This window comes from Ictalurus punctatus, chromosome 20 (assembly GCF_001660625.3).
Source record: "Ictalurus punctatus breed USDA103 chromosome 20, Coco_2.0, whole genome shotgun sequence".
Lineage (NCBI taxonomy): Eukaryota > Metazoa > Chordata > Actinopteri > Siluriformes > Ictaluridae > Ictalurus > Ictalurus punctatus.
In genome coordinates this window covers 9,012,727-9,034,086 of record NC_030435.2, presented here as the reverse complement: position 1 = coordinate 9,034,086, position 21,360 = coordinate 9,012,727, and the positions used below count along the sequence as shown (strand labels likewise).

Sequence of the window (21,360 nt, the reverse complement as noted above, 5' to 3'; positions counted from 1 at the left end):
CAGGAGTCAGATTTCATTTATCGCGTGACGAGAGTGAGGCGAGCTAACTGACAAGACGCTGACGGAAGATTTGGTTTCATAAGTTCTATGTTTAATATAAACGAGTTTGTCATTGTACCTTTTTGTCTTTGTTGGGTTTTTCATTAAGAATAATAAACCCACCATTCAAGCAGTTGCCGCCCCCAAACTGTTGCTAATTCGAAAGTGAAATGCGCACTGACGCACATGCATTCATAAGCGATTTAAAAGCTAGAGGGAAAAGCGGCAACACCCCCGGGTAAGAATCTACCAACCTTGATTTGGAATTTTTATTCCATGCTTCCTTGCATAAAAGCTCCAGATCTATTATATTGCAAGGTGATCTCCTGTACAGAGCTTTTAAGTAATTCCAGAGGTTTTTGATGGGATTTAGATATGGGCTCTGGCTGGACCATTACAAAATGTTTATCATCTTCTGAAGCCATTCCTTTGTTGACTTGGATTTGTGCTTTGGGTCATTGTCATTCTGGAAGGTATCTAATGGAGGTCTGCAGGTTTTGTGCCAAATTAGATTGGTATTTGGAGCGATCTATGATTCCCTCTGTCTTGACTAGCGCCGCAGTCTCAGCTGAAGAGAAGCAGCCCATAGCATGATACTGGCATCACCATGCTTCACTGTAGGTATGGCATTCTTTGCAACAAACATATCTTTTAGAATTATGGCCAAAAATTTACCTTGGTCTCCTCAGACCATGATACATTTTGCCATATGGTCTGGGTGTCTGTGTTTGTTTTGCAAAATGTAGGCAGGCTTGGATGTGGTTTTAAAAATATTGATTGATTGATTGATTGATTGATTGATTGATTGATTGAGAGAGAGAGAGAGAGAGAGAGAGAGAAAGGGCTTGTGTTCAGTTGCCCTACTCCATAGCCAGACATGTGAAGAATACATGATTGTGATTGCATGCAGAGAGTGACCAGTACTTGCCAGATATTCCAGTAGCTCCATTAAGGTGGATTTATACTGTTAACTACCTGTACACAAGATGGCCGCTGCATGTATCCTGCAGGCATTTGACGCATCGCTTTGCTCTTCCTCTAGGGCTGCACAATTAATCGCATATCGATTACGATTTTGACGGCCCACAATTACATGAATATGATCGACTGCAATATTTGTTTAAAGTTCGTCCTATGCTCATAGAAAACTCAGCTGCATATCAAATCAAGCGCTTCCTAAACTTGCAGCCAGTCACCCTAGAGTGGCGCAGGGATGATGTCATTTTGTATGCCAAAACCCGGAAATGAGTTAGCATTTTAAACCTTCAGAACGCGCTCCAGTGCTTTGCTCGAGGGGAAATCATGACACTAACGTGACACTAAATGGAACTACAGATGATGTTCGGGGACATTAAACCTCATCACACTGAACAAGAAAAAACTTTGCAGATAAACTGGTTCAGGTGTGCTGTGCACAATTGCCAAAAAAAAAAGTGGAATAAGATTCATCCACAGAGTAAATCCGTATTATGGAAAATGTTTTTAAATCAAGTTTGGAAAAGTTGTCAGAACCTTGGTGATGGTGACGTTGAAGTCGAGCGACTGTGGTGTATTTTGTTTATAGCATACGGTTAGCTTTTTATTTTTGCTGATTGTATTTAGGCTTCAAACTTCATAAAAGTTGTGTTCATTTGTGAAAATTATCTTGATGGACAAAATGTGTTAGTATTGTAAACCTTTGTTGATCACAGAGCTTATTTTTTGCAATAATCCAGAAGCCTATGGGAAAATCCTATTGGGTTTTTGTCAAGGGAACCAGTGTGATGCTAACTTCCGGGTTCCGGTACAAAATGACGTCATCCCTGCATCACCGCTGTATTAAGTGATTTGGCTGCGTTTCTCCTTCTGTAAACACTGTTTGCCTTTTCTGCATAGGCCTGAATTGTTTTCATTTGGTTGCATATTGTTATATTTGATTGCATATTTTCATTTTGGCATTTTTATTTTTACTTCTTATATTTTGGGTTACAATTTTATGTTTTGCTTCTATGAGATTATTCACATTAAGGACCAGTCTAATTTGATGCTAAGATTGGTACATTAGCAGGAATGTAGCACAACATGGAGGTGAAAGCTGTCTGTTTATTTAAATGTGAAAGTGCAATAAAAATGTTGTCCCTAAAATCAATGAATAATCGTGATCTCAATATGGATCAAAATAATCGTGAGTATCATTTTAGCCATAATCGTGCAGCCCTATCTTCCTCAGAAATTAACGCTATGTATCTGTGTGGTGCAATTCCAACTTAATAGTATAGCACTATTAAGTTGGCCAACAATTTTTAAGGTTTATTTGTTAGCCAGGAAATTTTTCTTTGGAAATAGAAAGATATTTTTAGGTTTGCATTACAGTCCCCTAATGTTTTCTTAATGTTCCCGTAATTTCATTAATGAGAATTGAAAACTACTCAGTGACTGAGTAAACTTTCATGATCTGTTTGTAAAAACCTTGCTTGTGGACATATTTGATATGAACCACAACTCCCACCTCAATGGTACAGGTAGTAAAACTTGAGAAAAATAATGGTCAGTTCTCCTGCTCAACATTCTCAGCTCAGCTAGTAGCCTAAAGTTTTTCTTTGTTTGTTTTTTGTATTTTTTTACATAGGCTGTGGTAATTTACTTGTCAATGTATGACGTGATCAAACAAAAAGTTGGATTTATCATAAAACTTGCCTCAGGTGTTATCACTGTTTGCAGGACTACCAGACCGATAAAATCTAAAACTTTTTGGCTATCCAATACGAGATTAGGCTAGTTTGGTGTTGCTAGCCAAACTAAGCCATCACTGTATGGATTTAGCTTCTACAGTGCCATGCAAAGTACGGTATCTGTCTTTGTGCTCTGTTCATGTAACTTGGAACCCATATAGACATTTATACACCTTGTTTTCCTGCTCAACATGGGAGAATATTAGTGTTTCAGTTTCAACCCCTTTACGGGTTAAAAATAAATAAATAAATAAAAATCTGTGTATATCCATTTTTCCCCTCACACTGACTGTGTGAGCTAGCGTTTGGCAGAATTGAGAACTGTCAGCCAATAAGAGACAAATATTTCCACGCATTTTCTTGTAGAACCCCATCTGGTCTTACCACTGTTAATTGAAAATAAAATTACAACTCGGTGTTCTTTTACTGACGTTTAGTCACATAGTGACAAACTGCTCACTACATGAACTATTCACTTCTGAATTACTCGGGGCTTCAGCTCCGATTGCCCAGTCCAGGTACTCTCTTCGTTGTGGGTGGCTGAGTCGGTTGGGGGTGTTGGGGCGCTCATCGGTGCCCCCAAGCTGGTGGCGCCCTAGGCGACCACCTATACTACCTAGAAACGGCCCTGCATGGTACTGTGATCCTTGAATTAAGACCATGCTCTTGGCAGTATTGCGACCATTCATGAAGTTTGCCTTGATTCCAGGAGATGTTGGGATCAAGAGTAGCTAGCCAGGGATGGCCGAGGATGATCTGGCTCTTTGGAGATGAGATAATGGGAGAGAGAGAGAGAGAGCTGTTCTCTTGGACTGAAATAGTTCAACTCGTAGACTGCTCGGGATGGTTTGTTGTCATGCCTTGTCCTATGGGTTTGTTGTCAACTGCTGTGACGTTAGTGGACCGGGTTCATGGCATAGTAGGGATTTTGAGTTTCTGAATGAGGTTATTGTGGATCAGATTGACAGCAGCCCCAGAATCTACTAGTGCTGAAACATAGTGGATGGTATTAGAAACCTTAATGGAGACGAAGAGGATGAGATTATATGGAATGGAGTAAGAGTATTCGTTACTCACCCTTTTCTTTGAGGTGCTGTTAGCCTTATAGGGGCAGGTATTGCTGTGATGGTAAGGCTGACCACTGTAAAAGCATTGGTGTTCCTGGAGACGGTGATGTTATTCTTCGGGTTAAACCCTAGCATAGACGATCTGCGTGGGTTCGGTGGGCTGCGGTGCAGAGGGAACAGCATTGTCCATGGAAGCAGGAGCCATCTTGGGTTGTTTGCACCAGGGTTTATTACGGATGAGATTATCCAGTTTATTGGCCATTTTGATGAACTGTGATAAGTCCATAGTCTCGTTCTTGTAAGCTAACTCTGCTTGTAGTTCATGGTTAAGTCCCTCTTGAAACACTGTTTTTAGTGCCACATCATTCCACGCATTCTGAGTGGCTAGTGTTCTGAACAAAATGGGCGTACTACGTATTTGCGCATTTTATTTGTATGTAGTGTAATATAACAGTTTCAGTCTAGGTGGCGCCATCTTGATGACTCTTCACTGTAACATTACTGTAACCCATTAGTAGCCATGCACAAGTTCAGGCTGATCAAACCAAACTTCAATTTATTTCCACTTCCTGGTTTGGCAGGGTTCATGCAAATCAATTTGTAGCCATTATGTCCTCATTTGAGAGATCCACTATTCCTTGGCAATTTATAATCACGCATCCAACCAAATTTAAAGGAAATCTGCTGAACTCTCTATGAGGAGTACGAAAGAATTTGTGAAAAATATGGGGAAAAAATGCACGAATTCCAAAATTGGCCAACTTTCTGTTTGGCAGTGTTGTGTCAAGCAAATTGATTGCTCACCATTACATCCTCATTTTAGATATCCACTATTCCTTCGCAATTTATAATCGCATGTCTGGCGTTTCTTTTTTAATTTCAAGTGAATCTGATTATCTTTGTAGAAGGAGTATGAAAGAGTTTGTTAAAATTGTATGAAGAAACACGAAACTTTCAAAATGGCCGACTTCCTGTTGGGGTGGAGCTAATAGAAACCAATGGCAAATATGTCTGACATGACAATATCTCCAACAAAATTTGCAAATATAAGACGAACTTTGTGGCAACCACAACAATACTCATTCATAAATGTTAGGGGGCGCTGTGGAGTCAACTGGACAAAACCTAAAAGAAATGATCCAAGAATTGATGAGTGTGATGAATACGCCAAATTTCCCTGACTTTTTGTGCACTACAAGGTTGTCAAATTTACGTTCAAAACCTAGGTGGTGTTATGGAGCTCAGGAGGCACACCTATGCTAAACTGCAATATCAAGTGAAAAGTTGTCCTAATAGGACAAACACCGTGGGAATGTTTGAAAACCCCACGTTTTCACATGTTTGGCGGAGTCAGCTATAACCATGTGAACCTTGTCGTACATGATGAGTGCAACGACCATACCAAAACTTGTGCTACTCCAAGAAAATTAATCAAATGCCATTCTGCCGTTTGGGGGTGCTGTGGTGCTGCTAAACCATGGCCAAGCCTATTTACTTTATCATGTTTTAATTTTCTGCAGATATGATGCGTATGTCGAATTTAATTCTTTGAAGCTTCACAAATGCCTCAAAAATGAGTGAAATCGCTAAATACAATAGTAAACACTTAAACAATAGGACTTTGCACCTCCGGTGCTCTGGCCCTAATAATAAATGGAGCAGATCCAATGGGGCCTCACATCATTGGTGCTCAGGCCCTAATAATAATAACGAGGGGTCCCCCTGTCACAAGGGGACGTAGGACCCTCGCATGTCATAGCCAGAGCAAACTGGCAAACACGTCACATAAACTCTCTGGTACCCCAGATAAACCTTAAAGACATCCATATAAAATCTACTTCAAGCATGCGTGCAGCATAAGTATTTTAGTGTGGGTGGTGCTATAACTATGACTTATAATTGCCATGTTGGTGCAATCAGGAATGGCCCATTGGTAACCATGCACAATTTGAAGCTGATGAAACAAAGCATGACCAAGTTATACCCACTATAATCCTCCACATTTACATAAGATATGTAAGCAAGTATGTGAACAATGCCATTTGCGTAGCAGCTGTGTGTGCACACATACGCTTGTGGAAAGTGACACACATTTGCACCTTTATTGTTGCCTTAGGTCTCTTGGCAGCTTCCCTAATAAGATTTCTTCTTGTCCTTACATCAGTTTTGGAGGCACCTCCTATTCTGTGGTTCCCCATTTTCTCCACTTGTTGATGATTCAGAATAAGGAAGCAAGTGCAACAGTCAGTCTCCAGAAAAACTGTGGTAGATTCTCCAAGAAGTTCAGTTAAACCTGACGGCTAATTTCCTTTATAAAAAGTTTTGAAAATTTAGTTATGGTTTTTTGTTTAATTATTTTTTAATTCTTTTTTCCTTTACAGCATTTCTGTGCATGTGCCTGAAACTTTTGCACGGTACTGTATATGGAATAACATGGCTCAGGTGTATCATGCTAGTTATTACTTCTCTAGTTCATCCCATACACCCCTGCCAGGTGCAGAGCAATACTAAGAAATGTACACGTATGCTAGAATGGTGTAATTGCTAGGATCAAACTTGAGAGTAGTGATTCTGGCTGCTATATTTGTTAGATCCATAATGTAAAACTACTGTCGAGTTACAGCGATGTAGTTGTACAGTACCTCTTTTGGTATCTGTAAAGAACAGTTCACTTCACTCTCACATCAGAAAAACTAAGCTGGGGTCTTAACAAACTTTTAATTCTTTTTCTCTAGGGGATTTTGCAGTTCTGCTGAAGGCTGGAATGTCTGTGAAACAGGCAATTCTTTATAATTTGCTTTCAGCAATGATGGGCTACCTGGGAATGGTTACAGGCATTCTGATTGGACACTATGCTGAGAATGTGGCCATGTGGATCTTTGCTCTCACAGCTGGACTCTTCATGTACGTCGCACTGGTGGACATGGTGAGTAACATATTTATAGATATACAGCATACAGTGGCAAGAAAAAGTATGTGAACCCTGTGTTTTGGGTCGTTATCCTGTTGCATCATCCAACGTCTACACAGTTTCAGCTTACATGCAGATATTCTCACATTATCCTGAAGAATTGTCTGATATACTTGGGAATTCATCTTCCCCTCAGTGATTGCAAGCTGGCCAGGTCCTGATGCAGCAAAGCAGGCCAAAATCATGATGTTTCCTCCACCATACTTTACGGTTGGGATGATGTTTTAATGATGATATGCCGTGACCTTTCTACGCCAGATGTAGTGCTGTGTGGTTTTTCTAAATAGTTCAATCTTAGTTTCATCAGTCCACAAAACATTTTGTCAATACCACTGTGAAGTGTCAAATGTGCTCTTTTGCAAACTTCAGGCATGCAGTGATGTTCTTTTTAGTAAGCAGTGGCTTCCTTCTTGGTGCCCTGCCATAGATACCCTGCTTGTTCAATGTTTTACGTATTGTAGACTCATGAACAGAGATGTTAGCCAGTTCCAATGATGCCTTCAAATCTTTGGCTGTCATTCAGGGTTGTTTCTTTACCTCATTAATGAGTCTTCGTTGTGCTCTTGGTGTCATTTTGACTGGGCACCCACTTCTTGGTAGAGTAGAAATAGTCCCAGAGTGTCTCCATTTGTAGAATGTTTGCCTAACTGTACACTGGTGAATTTCTAAAATCTTTGAAGTCACTTTGTAACCCTTGCCAGCTTTATGTAAATCAACAATTGTTGATCGTAGATCCTCTGAAAGCTCTTTTTGGCAAGGCATGGCTCACATAAGCATGTGCGTCTTGTGCAGAGCAAACTCCAAAAGTTTGAGGGGTTTTTATCAGTCAAAGTAGCTGTAGTCCACACCTACAAACTCATTTTCTTAACAAGACTCCAGATGTGCTAAAACCTGATTCCAATTAGCTTTTTCGAGGTCATTAACTCAAGGGTTCACATACTTATTCCACAAGCACTATGAGGGTTTTTTTGGTTGTCCTCAATAAAGACATGAAGGATCATATTTTTTTTATTTTTTTTTTTTATAATTGTTTTAAATGCATTATATTGGTCAATACCCTTGACTTAGATGATCAGATCACATTTTATGACAAATTTATTCAGAAAACCATGAAATTCCAAAAGGTTCATACTTTTTCTTGCCACTGTGCATGCACATGAGCCCATTTCTGAGATGTCAGGCTTCTCAGACCTCAATATTTTTCTTCACATTCTAAGCAGATGAGAGTCAGACATTGTAATTAGTTTTTACACTGGCTTACTTGGACTAACCCAAGTAGTGGGTCAATTCATAATGTAAACAATAAAATAAATCATCAAACCATAATCAATAAAGTAATCAATCACTCACATTTTTGTTGTATTTTGCTTTTATGTATTAATAAATTATTAATTAAAAACTATTTGTTGAATCTGTTGTAATTGCAATAGAATGAATATACTTTTCAAAATAAAATCTTGCATTAATTCATCCCTTAATTTACACGTTTCTTAGTCAAGTCATTGATTGATTGATTGATTGATTGATTTATTAGTCCAGAACAACTGTCCATTTTCAATGTTATGCTTTTATAAAAAAATTTTTTTTTACTGTCAACAACCCCAGATAATTATTTTTATATGTATGTAGGTGCCGGAGATGCTACATAATGATGCCAGTGAAGCCGGCTTCAGTCATTATGGATTCTTTGTCCTACAAAATGCTGGGATCCTGCTTGGTTTTGGCATCATGCTCATCATCGCCATGTTTGAACATAAAATTCAACTCAGTATTGAATTCTGATTATCACCCCACTGCCCTCAGTTAACTCCACTTTCATGGCTCATAGGGAAACCAAATTCATTAAACTGTAACTTTTTGCATTGCATTTTACAGATATACGATTCTGTATAAAATTCTGGAATTTGCTGAATTTTGGAGAGGCTGTTACCTTATAGTCGAAGTTCCACTGTTTCACTAGGATACATATTTAGTGATTGTCCTTTCTAGGACCATCTAGCAGTAGTTTTACTCTTTGCTACGGAAGTCCAAGAGACCATGCATTATTATTTTTTTCTTTCTTGTGATCTCCAACTAATAAACATTTTCTCGGGATCTTGACATAACGATAAGTTATTTTCTCACAACGTAAGAAAATATTGTACCTTGTGAGTGGGACTGGTCTTGTATGCATTCTGGCGCCATCACTATCATAAACTTAATAATTGCCCACAGTAGAAATGGACTTTAACCCTAACCCTAACCCTCTTTTAAGAGAGAGGGGTGTCCCCTTCTCAAGTGTCACACTAATGTGGAAGTTGTCAATCACTGACAGACATGGAGCTATTTCAGCTTGTGAGTCCCTGATCAAAGTAATAGCCAATTTGTGATGTCATTCATGATATTGATGTACCAATACAACAGTTCATAGAAAAAATGGGTGTCTTTTGATTGAGTGGTGTTATCATGTAGTTATTTATGTATGCTGCACAAACTGCAACAATATTGTTAGGCATTTTATGTGCTGTTACAGACTACATGAGTGTAAATGTTTGGAGATTGTCTGTCTGTTTTCTTCTTTTCACATTCCATTTAGGTGAAGTTTGTGTTATTAGTAATGTTTTGGGGGGGGGGGGGGGGTAAAAACAAGTTGGATTTATTTGACTCCCTAGAATTTTTTTAATGTACAGTCAAAGCTATAGTGCAGTCAAACATTTTCAGGTGATTACGGAAATATTTCATAAGTTTCATCCAAAAAGGTTGCCAGGGTTGTGGGGGGTAATAAATATTGTCTGGGAATGAAGGTGTAAAACTTGAAACAGAAAGATACTGGAAATAAATTGCAACACTGAATTAATCAAGTAAATCTTTATTATTTGTAATTTGCTTAAAGTTTGTGCATGTAAGCTTTTGGAATACTACCCCCTGTGGTAGAAAAATGTGATAACCTATTTGTTAGAACATTTTGTAACATTGTCATTCTCCTTTGTACAGATTTATCTTGTGGCAGTGAGTGCACAAGTTCAAAGATAATTCAGAGCAGTATCTAAACTCTGTTCCACACAGTCATATGGCTAAATAGCAATGACAGACACTGACTGTGACCATTGTGTATGGGCACAGTAACTGAGTACCAAATGAAAGAGGTTGATCTGTTCTCATGCCGCTGTGTATGTCTCTGTGCATATTCCATGCTGATGGGTGTGAGCTAGCCACCTAAAGCTATCTAAAATACAAAAATCAGGGTATTTTAATTTGTGTATTTCTCAGTGAATCTGTGCTCTCTCTATATATTTTATCTAATCTATACATTTTGTTCTCCAGTCTGTCAAAAATGTTAGGCATGAGCTGAATAGTTTAGCACACTAGCCAAAATGGAACAATACATTTGAGTTCCACACCAAGGGCGAGCAGACGCCCTGGGTGATTTATTCTCTGATATAAGCAATTGAAAACTATAATGATACAAAATCTACAATGAAGTTAATCATTAACCACCTTGAAAATATAATAGGCATCCAGGATGCCCTCAGCTGGTTCACTTCATGCTTTGAGTGTACAGTGCTGCTTGAAAGTTTGTGAACCCTTTAGAATTTTCTATTTCTGCATATATGACCTAAAACAACACCAGATGTTATCAGAAGTCCTAAAACTAGATCAAATTAAACAAACAAAAAACAATGTTGCTTATGGTCATTTATTTATTGAGGAAAATTATCCTATATTCACCTGTGAGTGGCAAAAGTATGTGAACCTTTGCTTTCAGTATCTGGTGTGACCCTCTTGTGCATCAATAACTGCAACTAAATGATTCCATTAACTGTTAATCAGTCCTGCACATCGGCCTGGAGGAATTTTAGCCCATTCCTCAGTACAGGATAGCTTCAACTCTGGGATGTTGGTGGGTTTCCTCACATGAACTGCTTGCTTCAGGTCCGTCCACAATATTTCTATTGGATTAAGATCAGGACTTTAAATTGGCCATTCCAAAACATTAAATTTATTGTTCTTTAGCCATTTTTGGTAGAACAATTTTTGTACTTGGGGTTGTTGTCTTCCTGCATGACCCATTTTCTCTTTGAGTTTCAGTTCACAGACAGAGGTCCTGACATTTTCCTTTAGAATTTGCTGATGTAATTCAGAATTCATTGTTTCATCAATGATGGCAAACCACCTTGGCCGAAATGCAGCATAAAAGGCCCAAACCATGATACTACCACCACAATGTTTTACAGAAGGAATAAGATTATTATGCTGGAATGCAGCGTTTTCCTTTGTCCAAACATCATTTAAACCAAAAAGTCCTATTTTGGTCTCATCCATCCACAAAACATTTTTCCAATAGCCTAATTGGTTGTCCATGTGATCTTTAAACTGCAGATGGGCAGCAATTTTCTTTTGTGGAGCAGTGACTTTCTCGCTACAACCTGGCCATGCACACCATTGTTGATCAGTGTTCTCTTGATTCACTCATTAACTATAGCCAATGTGAGAGTCGCCTTTAGTTGCTTAGAAGTTACCTGGCTCATTTGTGACCTTGCGGACTACTACACGTCTAGCTCTTAGAGTGATCTTTGTTGGTCGACCACTCCAGGGGAGGGTAACAATGGTCTAGAATTTCCTCCATTTGATCACAATCTGTCTGTGGATTGGTGGAGTCCAAACTCTTTAGAGATGGTTTTGTAACCTTTTCCAGCCTGATGAGCAAAAACAACTCTTTCTGAGGTCCACAGAAATGTCCTTTGTTCGTGCCAAGATTCACTTCCACAAATATATGTTGTGAAGATTAGACCCTGATAGATCCCTGTTCTTTAAATAAAACAGGGTGCTCACTCACACCTGATCATCATCCCACTGATTGAAAACACCTGGCTCGAATGTCTCCTTCAAATTAACTGCTAATACTAGAGTTTCAGATACTTTTGCCACTGACAGATATGTAATATTGTAATATTTCTCATTTGTAAGTCGTTTTGGATAAAAGCATCTGCTAAATGAATAAATGTGAATTTAGTATTGGATCATTTCCTAAATAAATAAATGTCCAAAAATAATATTTTTGTATCATTTGTTTAATTGGCTTCTCTTTTTCTACTTTTGGGACTAAATCTAATGATGTTTTAGGTCATATATATGCAGAAATATAGAAATTTCTAAAGGGATCACAACGTTATAAGCACCACTGTAGGACATTTTCAGCTGCACACTTTTCAATGTACATACTACATGCTGTGGCTCAGGTGGCAGAGTGGGTTGTCCACTAACTGTAGGGTTGGCGTTTTGATTCCTGGCCCACGTGCTGAAGTGTCCTTGGGCACGACATAGAACCCCAAATTGCTCCCAATGACAGGCTAGCAACTTGCATGGCTGCTCTGCTTCCATTGGTATTTAAGGCTAAGGTTGAAAGGCACTGTAAGTGCAGACCATTTACAATTTTTACCATTACGTCACATCTTCCGGAGCCACGTCCTGTTTCACTGATATGCAGACAATACAAAGTTTTACAGTGCCACTAGAAAGTTTGTGTAACTTTGACTGGATTTTTAATCAGAGAAGACCAGAACATCCTTGAACTCATGTGTCTTAATGAATAAATTAACACAGCTGATTACATATGACATTTGCTCAGAGGTTCAACTGATGGGATGCCTTTGGTTTATATGATCCAGGGCTGTGCAGAGATCCTTACAGGGGCAGGTGCTCCAAGTTAAAAAGAGACACCAGGATTAAGGATTTAAAATATCATTTTTAAAAACAGCATAACCTGCTGAATTAATCAATATTCCAGAAAAATTATCCATTCATCTATCCATTTTCTGTACATCTTATCCTACACAGGATTGCAGGAAGTCTGGAGCCAATCCCAGGAGACTCGGGGCAAAGGCAGGGGACACCCTGGACAGGGTGCCAACCCATCGCAGGGCACACACACTCACACAGATTCACACACTACAGGCAATTTAGAGATGCCAATCTCTGTTGGAGGAAAATTGGAGGAAACCCCGAAGCACTGGGAGAACATGAAAACTCTGCATACACAGGGCAGAGGTGGGAATCAAACCCCCAACCCTGGAGGTGCGAAGCAAACGTGCTAACCACTAAACACATAATTACATTATTATATTATATTTATTAAATATAAATTATATATTATATTATATTACATTATATTGACATTTAACATTTATATTACAGTTATTTCAATATAGTAAATAAATATAACTCAGGCTTAACTCAGACTGTACCTGGAGAGTGCTGTGTACATTGTCAATGTACCTTGGTCAAAGCAGGCAAAAATGTGGACACCTGGTCATAGAAGGGGATTCTTTACCCCTTACTATTCTTCACTATTTTAGAATAATAATGAAGACCTTATTACTATAAAATTACACCACTTATGCTGTATGATGATGATGCATGCTACATAAAGGTAAGCAGATTACATGTACAGCATTTGGCAGACACCCTTATCCAGAGTGACTTACAATTATCTAATTTTTTAATACAACTGAGCAGTTGAGGGTTAAGGGTCTTGTTCAAGGGCCGAGCAGTAGCAGCTTGGCAGTGCTGGGATTTCAACTCATGGCCTTCTGATCAGAAGTCCAATGTCCAAACCACTGAGCTGCCACATCCGGTTCAGGTGAACTCAGAATCGGAACACAAAGTTTTACATTAAGCATTTTACATTAACGTGGCTTAATGGACTCTAAGACAGTGATATTGGAAAACCAAATTTAGCACATACCTTATTAATATATAGTATACTTTATTGAATGAAAAGAAGCAGCAGGGTGTATTTGGCCTTGAGGTTGACGTGATTTAATTAATGTACTTGATAATGGGAACATTAGTGGTGTATAGCCCAACTCGGTCCCATCAATCCGGCCCTGTCAGGAAACCTATATAACCATATAAAATTAAATATTATATCTGAATGAATGAATGAATGAAATCTAGAGGTGAGTTAAATTTAACAAGTGAACTACTTATATAATTACTTCTATAACTGCAATATTATACAGAAAACACCGAGGTATGGTGCGTTTTTACGGCGTGGCCGTGAGGGGGCAGTGTGAGAAGAGCTGCGCCTGTTGAGCCGCTCTTGCTGACTCGCTCTTTTCCGGTACTGTAAACGCTGACAGCACGTGCGTTGCTACAATGGCACTCTACAACTTTAAAAAGATTATGGTGGTCCCCACAGCAAAGGTAAGCTTTTAACATATGATTAAAAAATATATATGTTATGTACGTCGGTACGTGCCTGGTATTATTGTTCTTACTGTAAACGCGGCCGCTTTTGACGCGTATGTCACGAAGGTAGTTGGAGGTAGCATGGCTAGCTAACGTTACTTACAGTACAGCGATTCGCGTCCGATCGTTTAAATTCTAATTATTTTTTAAAATTATTTAATTTCATCAAGTTTTATCTCCGAGTTGTGAATAAAATGTGTAGATTTTTTTCGTGGATAAAAAAAAAAAAAATAATATTCGCTTATAGATCGCTTTTATTTTGAGTACAAAATCCACAAGTGAGTTAGATTGAAAATGTTTTAGAGTTTAAAAGTATTCATCATCAGCGTCCATGACCTCTAATTATGATAAAGCAGCACAATGAAATAACATGCTGTTATCAATTAATGCAGAATTTGTGACCACACTTCGGGTCCTTTAAAAATTTCTTATGTGTTGTTTTTTTCTTACTGGAAATACATAAGTGTCTTATCCGTAAATGCTGTAACGTGACGATAGTTCAACATTGCCATGTGTACAGGTTGGGGTATATCGTAGTCAGTCTTACTGCTACACCAGATTTCTTTGTCAGCATGTTTGCACCATTGGACACACAGACAGCTTTGATTCTAAACCTCACTCCACGCATGCGTATAACTTTGGATCGGCTAACATGTAAATATATATTTAATGTAATAAATATTTATATATGCATTTAAATATTGCCTACAGAGTGCCCGTTTCAGGATACATATAAGCAGTTCATTAGGAAACTGCAGTTGAAATTAATATTCATTCTGTTTGGTAAAAACAGCAGGTAAAATATAGCCACTGCAGCCTCTAAACTCCAGTCATCTCTATTCCTGCTGCACTACATTCATACAGTACAGCATTGTTCGTACAGCTATATTCATACAGCTACATTCCAGCATAAGAACCTTATCCCATCTGTGAAACAGGAAGGCTTGCCATAGTAGACGGAACAATGACTTCTGAATTATACCAGTGAATTCAAAGGAAAATGTCAGGACATCTGTCCATGAAATGAATCTCAAGAGAAAGTGGGTCATGCAGCAAGACAACGACCCTAAGCACACAAGTCATTCTACCAAAGAATGGTTAAAGAAGTATAAAATTAATGTTTTGGAATGGTCAAGTCAAAGTCCTGACCTTAATCCAATAGAAGTATTGTGGAAGGACCTGAAGCAAGCAGTTCATTTGAGCAAACCCACCAACATCCCAGAGTTAAAGCTGTTCTGTACTGAGGAATGGGCTAAAATTTCTCAAAACTGATTTGCAGGACTGGTCAACAGTTACCAGAAACTTTAATTTACACTTATTGCTGCACAAGAGGGTCACACCAGATACTGAAAGTAAAAGTTCACATACTTTTTTGACTCACAGATATGTAATATTGGATAATTTTCCTCAATACATAAATGACCAGATATAATATATAACTTGTTTAATTGGATTTTCTTTATCTACTTTTAGTACATTTGTGAAAATCTGATTGCTTTAGTTTATGTTTATGCAGAAATATAGAAAATATTAACGGGTTTCAAGCACCACTGTAGTTTGGGTTATTTTAAACTTTGTTGCTTTGCTGTACTCTGCATATTGAATTGGATGTACCCCCTCTTGAAACCTTTTAAACTGTTGCTTTTAAATTACAGAATGCTATTTTCAGGTTGCAGCAGATGTTTTTAATCTTTGTGTGGTTAATTGAGAGCTGGAGGAATGAGCTTAATATACAAGTTAAATCTAACCAGCATGTGAATCTTACACACTGTTTCCTCTTTGTTCCTTCAGGACTTCATTGACCTGACGCTGTCCAAAACCCAACGCAAAACACCTACTGTGATTCACAAACATTATCAGATTCATCGCATTCGTCACTTCTACATGCGCAAGGTTAAGTTCACACAACAGAACTACCACGACCGTCTCTCGCAGATCATAACGGACTTCCCCAAGCTGGATGTGAGTTTCACAGTTGAAGCTTTTTGTTACTTGGTGCGTTAACTTTGTATTCTTGGAATGAGGTTAACATTTTTTTTCTGTGAATGCTTCTTTCTTTCCCTCCATATTTTCCATTTTCATTCTTCTAGGATATTCACCCTTTTTATGCTGATCTGATGAATGTGTTGTATGATAAGGATCATTATAAACTTGCTTTGGGTCAGATCAACATTGCCAAGAACCTGATTGATAAGTAAGAATACTTTTTTCACACTGATGATCACGTTTCTTGTCACACTCTTTATTGTGTCCACGGAAGGTGCCTGAAATGCCAGAGGAATTACGTGGTATGTGTATTTGTATGTAGTGTAGCTAAAGACTATGTGCGTCTGATGAAGTATGGCGACTCGCTGTATCGCTGCAAGCAGTTAAAGAGAGCAGCGCTCGGACGCATGTGCACCATCTTGAAGAGACAGAAACAGAGTCTGGAATATCTAGAACAAGGTACTCACACTGACTCATGACTCCTTTTCTAACCTGGTAAGACAGACTGGAAACCAGCTGTGCCATATGATTAATGTGTGAAGACCGTCACTGGTTGTAAATAAATGCATTTAATGCTTGCTGTTTTAGTTCGTCAGCATCTTTCTCGTCTGCCCTCAATCGACCCAAACACCAGAACACTTCTGCTCTGTGGGTACCCCAATGTTGGCAAGTCTAGCTTCATCAACAAGGTGTGTGAAAGAGTGAATATATATTCTTTATATAATTCTTTACCCTGATCTTGTGGTATAAACTATTTACTCAGTTTTAAAATAACTGAGATATTTTTGTGGAGGTGTATGGTTAATTGAGCATATGAATGTATATATTTTGTTTTTCTTTGAGAATCAGCCAACAAAGAGACCTGTTTACCAGGACTCTTAATATATGTATGGGCTTTTAAATTTCAGTGATAATTCACATGATGCTCATATCTGTCCAAACTGAATCAGTTCTGTAATTTTTGTGCTTAATTTTGACTACAGTAACTTTTCTAGCCTGTGCTATAAGGTGTGCTTGTGCATGCAGGTCACACGTGCAGATGTGGAGGTGCAGCCCTATGCCTTCACCACTAAATCTCTGTTTGTGGGTCACATGGACTATAAGTACCTGCGCTGGCAGGTGAGTGTAATAACATTTTAGAGTTGCTCTAAACAAATACAATCCGCTCAAAGTTTCAGAACGGCAAGGCAAATTCTATTGTTTTTGCGATACACTGAAAACATTTTGGGTTTGAGTTTGAAAGATGCATGTGAGACAGTCGATCAGAATTTTACCTATCTTTTCCTGATGTTTGGATCTAGATGTATTAAATAGAGCTGCAATAACTAATTGATAAAATCGATAATAATTGATTATGAAAATCGTTGTCAACGAATCTCATTATCGATTAGTTGGTCTGCGCACCGCACAGGGCATGTTTACTCATGACATTACTTCTCTTCTGAAAACATGCATCAGAGGGTAAATACTAAAGTTGTGTCCCAAATGACATACTATACACTTGCACTGTGTACTCTACTGTCTAGTGTGTGGATTTTAGAAAGGTAATATCATCTTAAATATAACACTAGCGTTTTTTTACTAACCGGAAGTATAAGCCGCTTCCTAGTCAGTGGCTTATGGTGTCATATGCACGTAATGTGACGCCGCTAGCTTTAGCCTAATACCCAGTCACCGACAATAACTTTCCTCAGTTTACTGTTTGTCAACGTTACCGTTTATTCCAAATGTGACCTCAGTCACCATCAGACGGAGGCGAAATCGTCAAGTGACTGAGGAAGAAAGTGTACAACCTCCAAGCGAGTTGCTTAAAAGGTTTACTTTAATTTAAGTTTATTGTCATTATATACTGTATCAGTGTAAATTCTGTCGTTTATTATAACGGAAGTGATGTTAGTAATGAGGCCGCGTTGCTCCTCATGCGCGGTGTAGATGTGCTGATTCAGAGTCGGAGCACGAGTTAGATCTGTAATGTCTAAAACACTATGATCAAAAGTAAATGGAATTAAAATATCACTAAAGGCAGCGAGTAACAAACCATAAGGTGCAGTGAAAGTGAGTTTTTATTATTCATTTAGAACTGTAGTTTAATTCAGTGCTTTTTGTGCATCCATTAAAAGTAATGCATATAATCTATTATAAAATATAAAAATATAAAATAAAAGCATGGGTGACATTTGACTCTCGAGTTGGGGATGGGGCAAGAAAAAAAATTTAGAGTCTTTTTGTACCCGCCTCAGCAAAATATTTGCAACAGACATCCACAATGCAGAGGCTGAGGCTATGTGAGTGACAATGGACATGCATCGCCAGTGGATTTCCTCTTAAAATGTGTGTAGTTACACCACGGTAGGTTCCTCGCATACTCGCAAATAAAGTCATTTGAAATGTGTCCGTCTTAGACTTGTTGCCACCAAATGCGCGACACGTGAAGCAAAAAGCCCGATCAGTGGTGGGACTATATTCAATCCATTCATAAATCCCATACCATTGTTTCCTGAACTTTCTACCGTCAGTCACTGGAAATGAAATTACTGGTTGATTACGGCCCAATCTCAATAAAGTAACTGTTCTTATTTTGTTCTACTGCCCCATCAATGCGGAGATGTACATATAAACACGTATTTAACAATTTTCAAATCTGAAACTCCAAGACTACAATAAATTGATGGCGATATGAGAGGGGAGGCACCTGCCCCCCCCCCCCCCCCCCCAATGTCGCCAATGTATATAATTATTTATGCATTGTTTTTATGGATGCACAAAAAATCACTGAATTAAACTACAGTCCTAATTGAGTAATATGTATATTCTGGTGTGTGTCTGTGTGTATTGGGTTCTTTTCAGTCTTATATAATTGGACAAACAGTTCTGTAAAGTTTTAATCTGATGTTTATATTTGTACCACTCTGGATTTTATTTTAAATAAACGAAAAAATGGTACTGAAAATTTGCCCCTGTCCGATTAATCGAAACAATAATCGGTCAACTAATCGATATTGAAAATAATTGTTAGTTGCAGCCCTAGTATTAAACAATGTAGAATGTGGCACCTTTTGTTTGAACCCACCTATTTTTCAAATGATCAAAAACATTGGAACATGTAACTGATGCGAGGTTCTTGTTGCCCAGGGCACCTGTTAGATTGTTTAAACAATAAATAGCTCTGAATGTCTGCTCTTGATTGGAGTTCTGACGACTGCTTTTGTAAAAAAGGACAAACCAACATGAATTCAACTCTCTCAGTTAAACACAATTTTATTTAAAAACAACATAGTGCTCAAAAGCTGGAAATTAAAAACAGTAAAATTACAAACACCAACACATGCACACACACACCAACAACACTACAAACTCCAACAAGAAGTGCATATCCAAAGTGTGATCAATATCAGAACAAATATCTCTAGTACTCCGGGTTCCCCTAGTTCAAATGCCAAAGTATAAAGATGTGTTTTCAGCTTAAAACTTAAAAATCTACACTGATGGCCAAGTGAATCTAAAGGACGAGACTATTCCATAATTTAGGAGCAAGTACAGAGAACGCCAGATCACCCTTTGACATTTGCTTAGACTGAAGGACAGGTTCCATGTGCACTTCTAAGCAGGTTCTACTCACTGGCACCCAATCTTGAACACCTGATTCTAATTTTATGGATTTGAGTATGTGATAAATTTAGGGGTGTATTTACTTTTTCCATGTGACTGATTTGTTTGTTGTTCATTTAAATTGTGAAAATTACTACAAAGTGTCAATTTTATGTATGATTTAATAGCATGTATTAACTTTAATAGGCACTGTTTATTCACAACGTGACTTACCATTCTACCTAGCACCTTACTTAAGTTCAAGTTCACGTGTGTATTTGCATTGTCACGAGTCGAGGTTGAGCCAGAAGCAGGTGCATATAATGACTTTTATTGACGTAAACGTAATATCAAACAAAGACACGAACACAACTTGGAAAACTACTGTGGCATGAAACAAAACACTGAGACATAAACAACATGAGTCTAAGACAACTTGGCATAATACTGTGGCAAAACTAAACATAAACTAACAAGATCAAGAAACATGGAACACAGTGGTCTAAGACAACGAAAGACCAGCAAATAGTGCAGACAAGGACTATATATACACGAGTGCTCATTAACCAAAACGTGAATCAGGTGCAGGTGGTCATGTGACAACTAGAGCAGTGCAGTGGCTGATGGGAAGTGGAGTCCAGAGTTTCTTGATACGTGACACACATTATTTTGCGTGGTAGTATTAGGTTTATGTTGTGTAAATGTCTGATTAATCTCAAGTGTATAGGATGCATTTGGGTGAGTTAATTAACCCGCTAGTAAAGTGTTTCAGTTCACTGTTCATTCACTGTTCGGCTTCAGCTTATGCAGTTTAACTGGCTCAATGCATATTTACTATGACTGTATTATTTGAAACACTCAAACTATTTTCTTTTTCTTAAAAAATGTTGTTAGTGCATTGTTAATATCTTGCATGTAATTTTTTTCAACTGTATGTTTTAATTAAAATTGGTGCTAGTGCTTGCTACGCATATTGTATTCGAGTATTTATCTTAAATTCGACGAATATTCAAGGTTCACGTTAAATTGACAGCCCGTTCTGTTCAGTGTTTTCTGCCTAAATTTGTAGAGCCTCGTTTCATGTTACTGATCTAGTTTCGTTTTCTCATTTGTTTATTTTGAATTATCACTATTTTTGCTGTTGCTGATCGCCTGACCTGTGCCTTTGTTCTATTTACTGATTTTGATTCATGTATGATTTGGCTTTGTCTGTCTGCCTCTCAAATAAACAAACTGCATTTGCATCCGTCTCTACTGGCCAAACATGACATGGTGATTAATTCTTATGTAAACAAACACGCATGTAAACACAACGGGCGATATAGAGGTCAGCCGAAATGATCGCGGTCATGTCCATATATTGTATGATAAGTCAATAACGTAATTATCGTGACAGGCGATCTACTCCTTAAGAAAACTTGATTATATCCCTTTTTATTCCTCTTAGATTAATGAATGATCTGTTACTATAGGAATGATAACTAATTAGAATGAGAGCATTAATGTAAACCTATCATTTGCAATTGTTGTAACTTGTCAGAGCTGTGCTCTTTTTAGAAAAGTAATCAAAACTTTCTGATTCAAGAATACAACCGCAGTGATGATATATCATTATCAGATGACATCATTATAATCAACATAGATTCTCTGTTAAAAGAAAATATTTGAATGTCATTCACGAGTTATTATAGTGGACATTTAAGCTGCTAATTTCTGTGCTAATTATCAATTTTTATTTTTTTAAATGCAACACCATTGTTTTGCTGGC

At 38.0% G+C, this 21,360-nt stretch overlaps 2 protein-coding genes across 4 annotated transcripts in view; both read left to right on the top strand.

The window, feature by feature from the left end:
* slc39a6 (solute carrier family 39 member 6) overlaps positions 1-9,624 on the top strand; it is a 28,293-nt gene extending 18,669 nt beyond the window's left edge. For all 3 annotated transcript variants that reach the window (XM_017495539.3, XM_017495540.3, XM_053673619.1), the window contains exons 10-11: positions 6,553-6,743; positions 8,418-9,624. In XM_017495539.3, the coding sequence (XP_017351028.1) occupies positions 6,553-6,743; positions 8,418-8,570 (344 nt within the window). In that variant the 3' untranslated portion in view covers positions 8,571-9,624. The remainder of the gene's footprint in view (positions 1-6,552; positions 6,744-8,417) is intronic.
* A 4,271-nt stretch (positions 9,625-13,895) lies between these two features.
* Positions 13,896-21,360, top strand: part of gtpbp4 (GTP binding protein 4) — a 21,853-nt gene continuing 14,388 nt past the window's right edge. The window contains exons 1-6 of the mRNA XM_017496050.3: positions 13,896-13,973; positions 15,810-15,980; positions 16,109-16,212; positions 16,327-16,463; positions 16,593-16,693; positions 17,031-17,123. Coding sequence (XP_017351539.1) covers positions 13,926-13,973; positions 15,810-15,980; positions 16,109-16,212; positions 16,327-16,463; positions 16,593-16,693; positions 17,031-17,123 — 654 coding nt within the window. The 5' untranslated portion in view covers positions 13,896-13,925. The remainder of the gene's footprint in view (positions 13,974-15,809; positions 15,981-16,108; positions 16,213-16,326; positions 16,464-16,592; positions 16,694-17,030; positions 17,124-21,360) is intronic.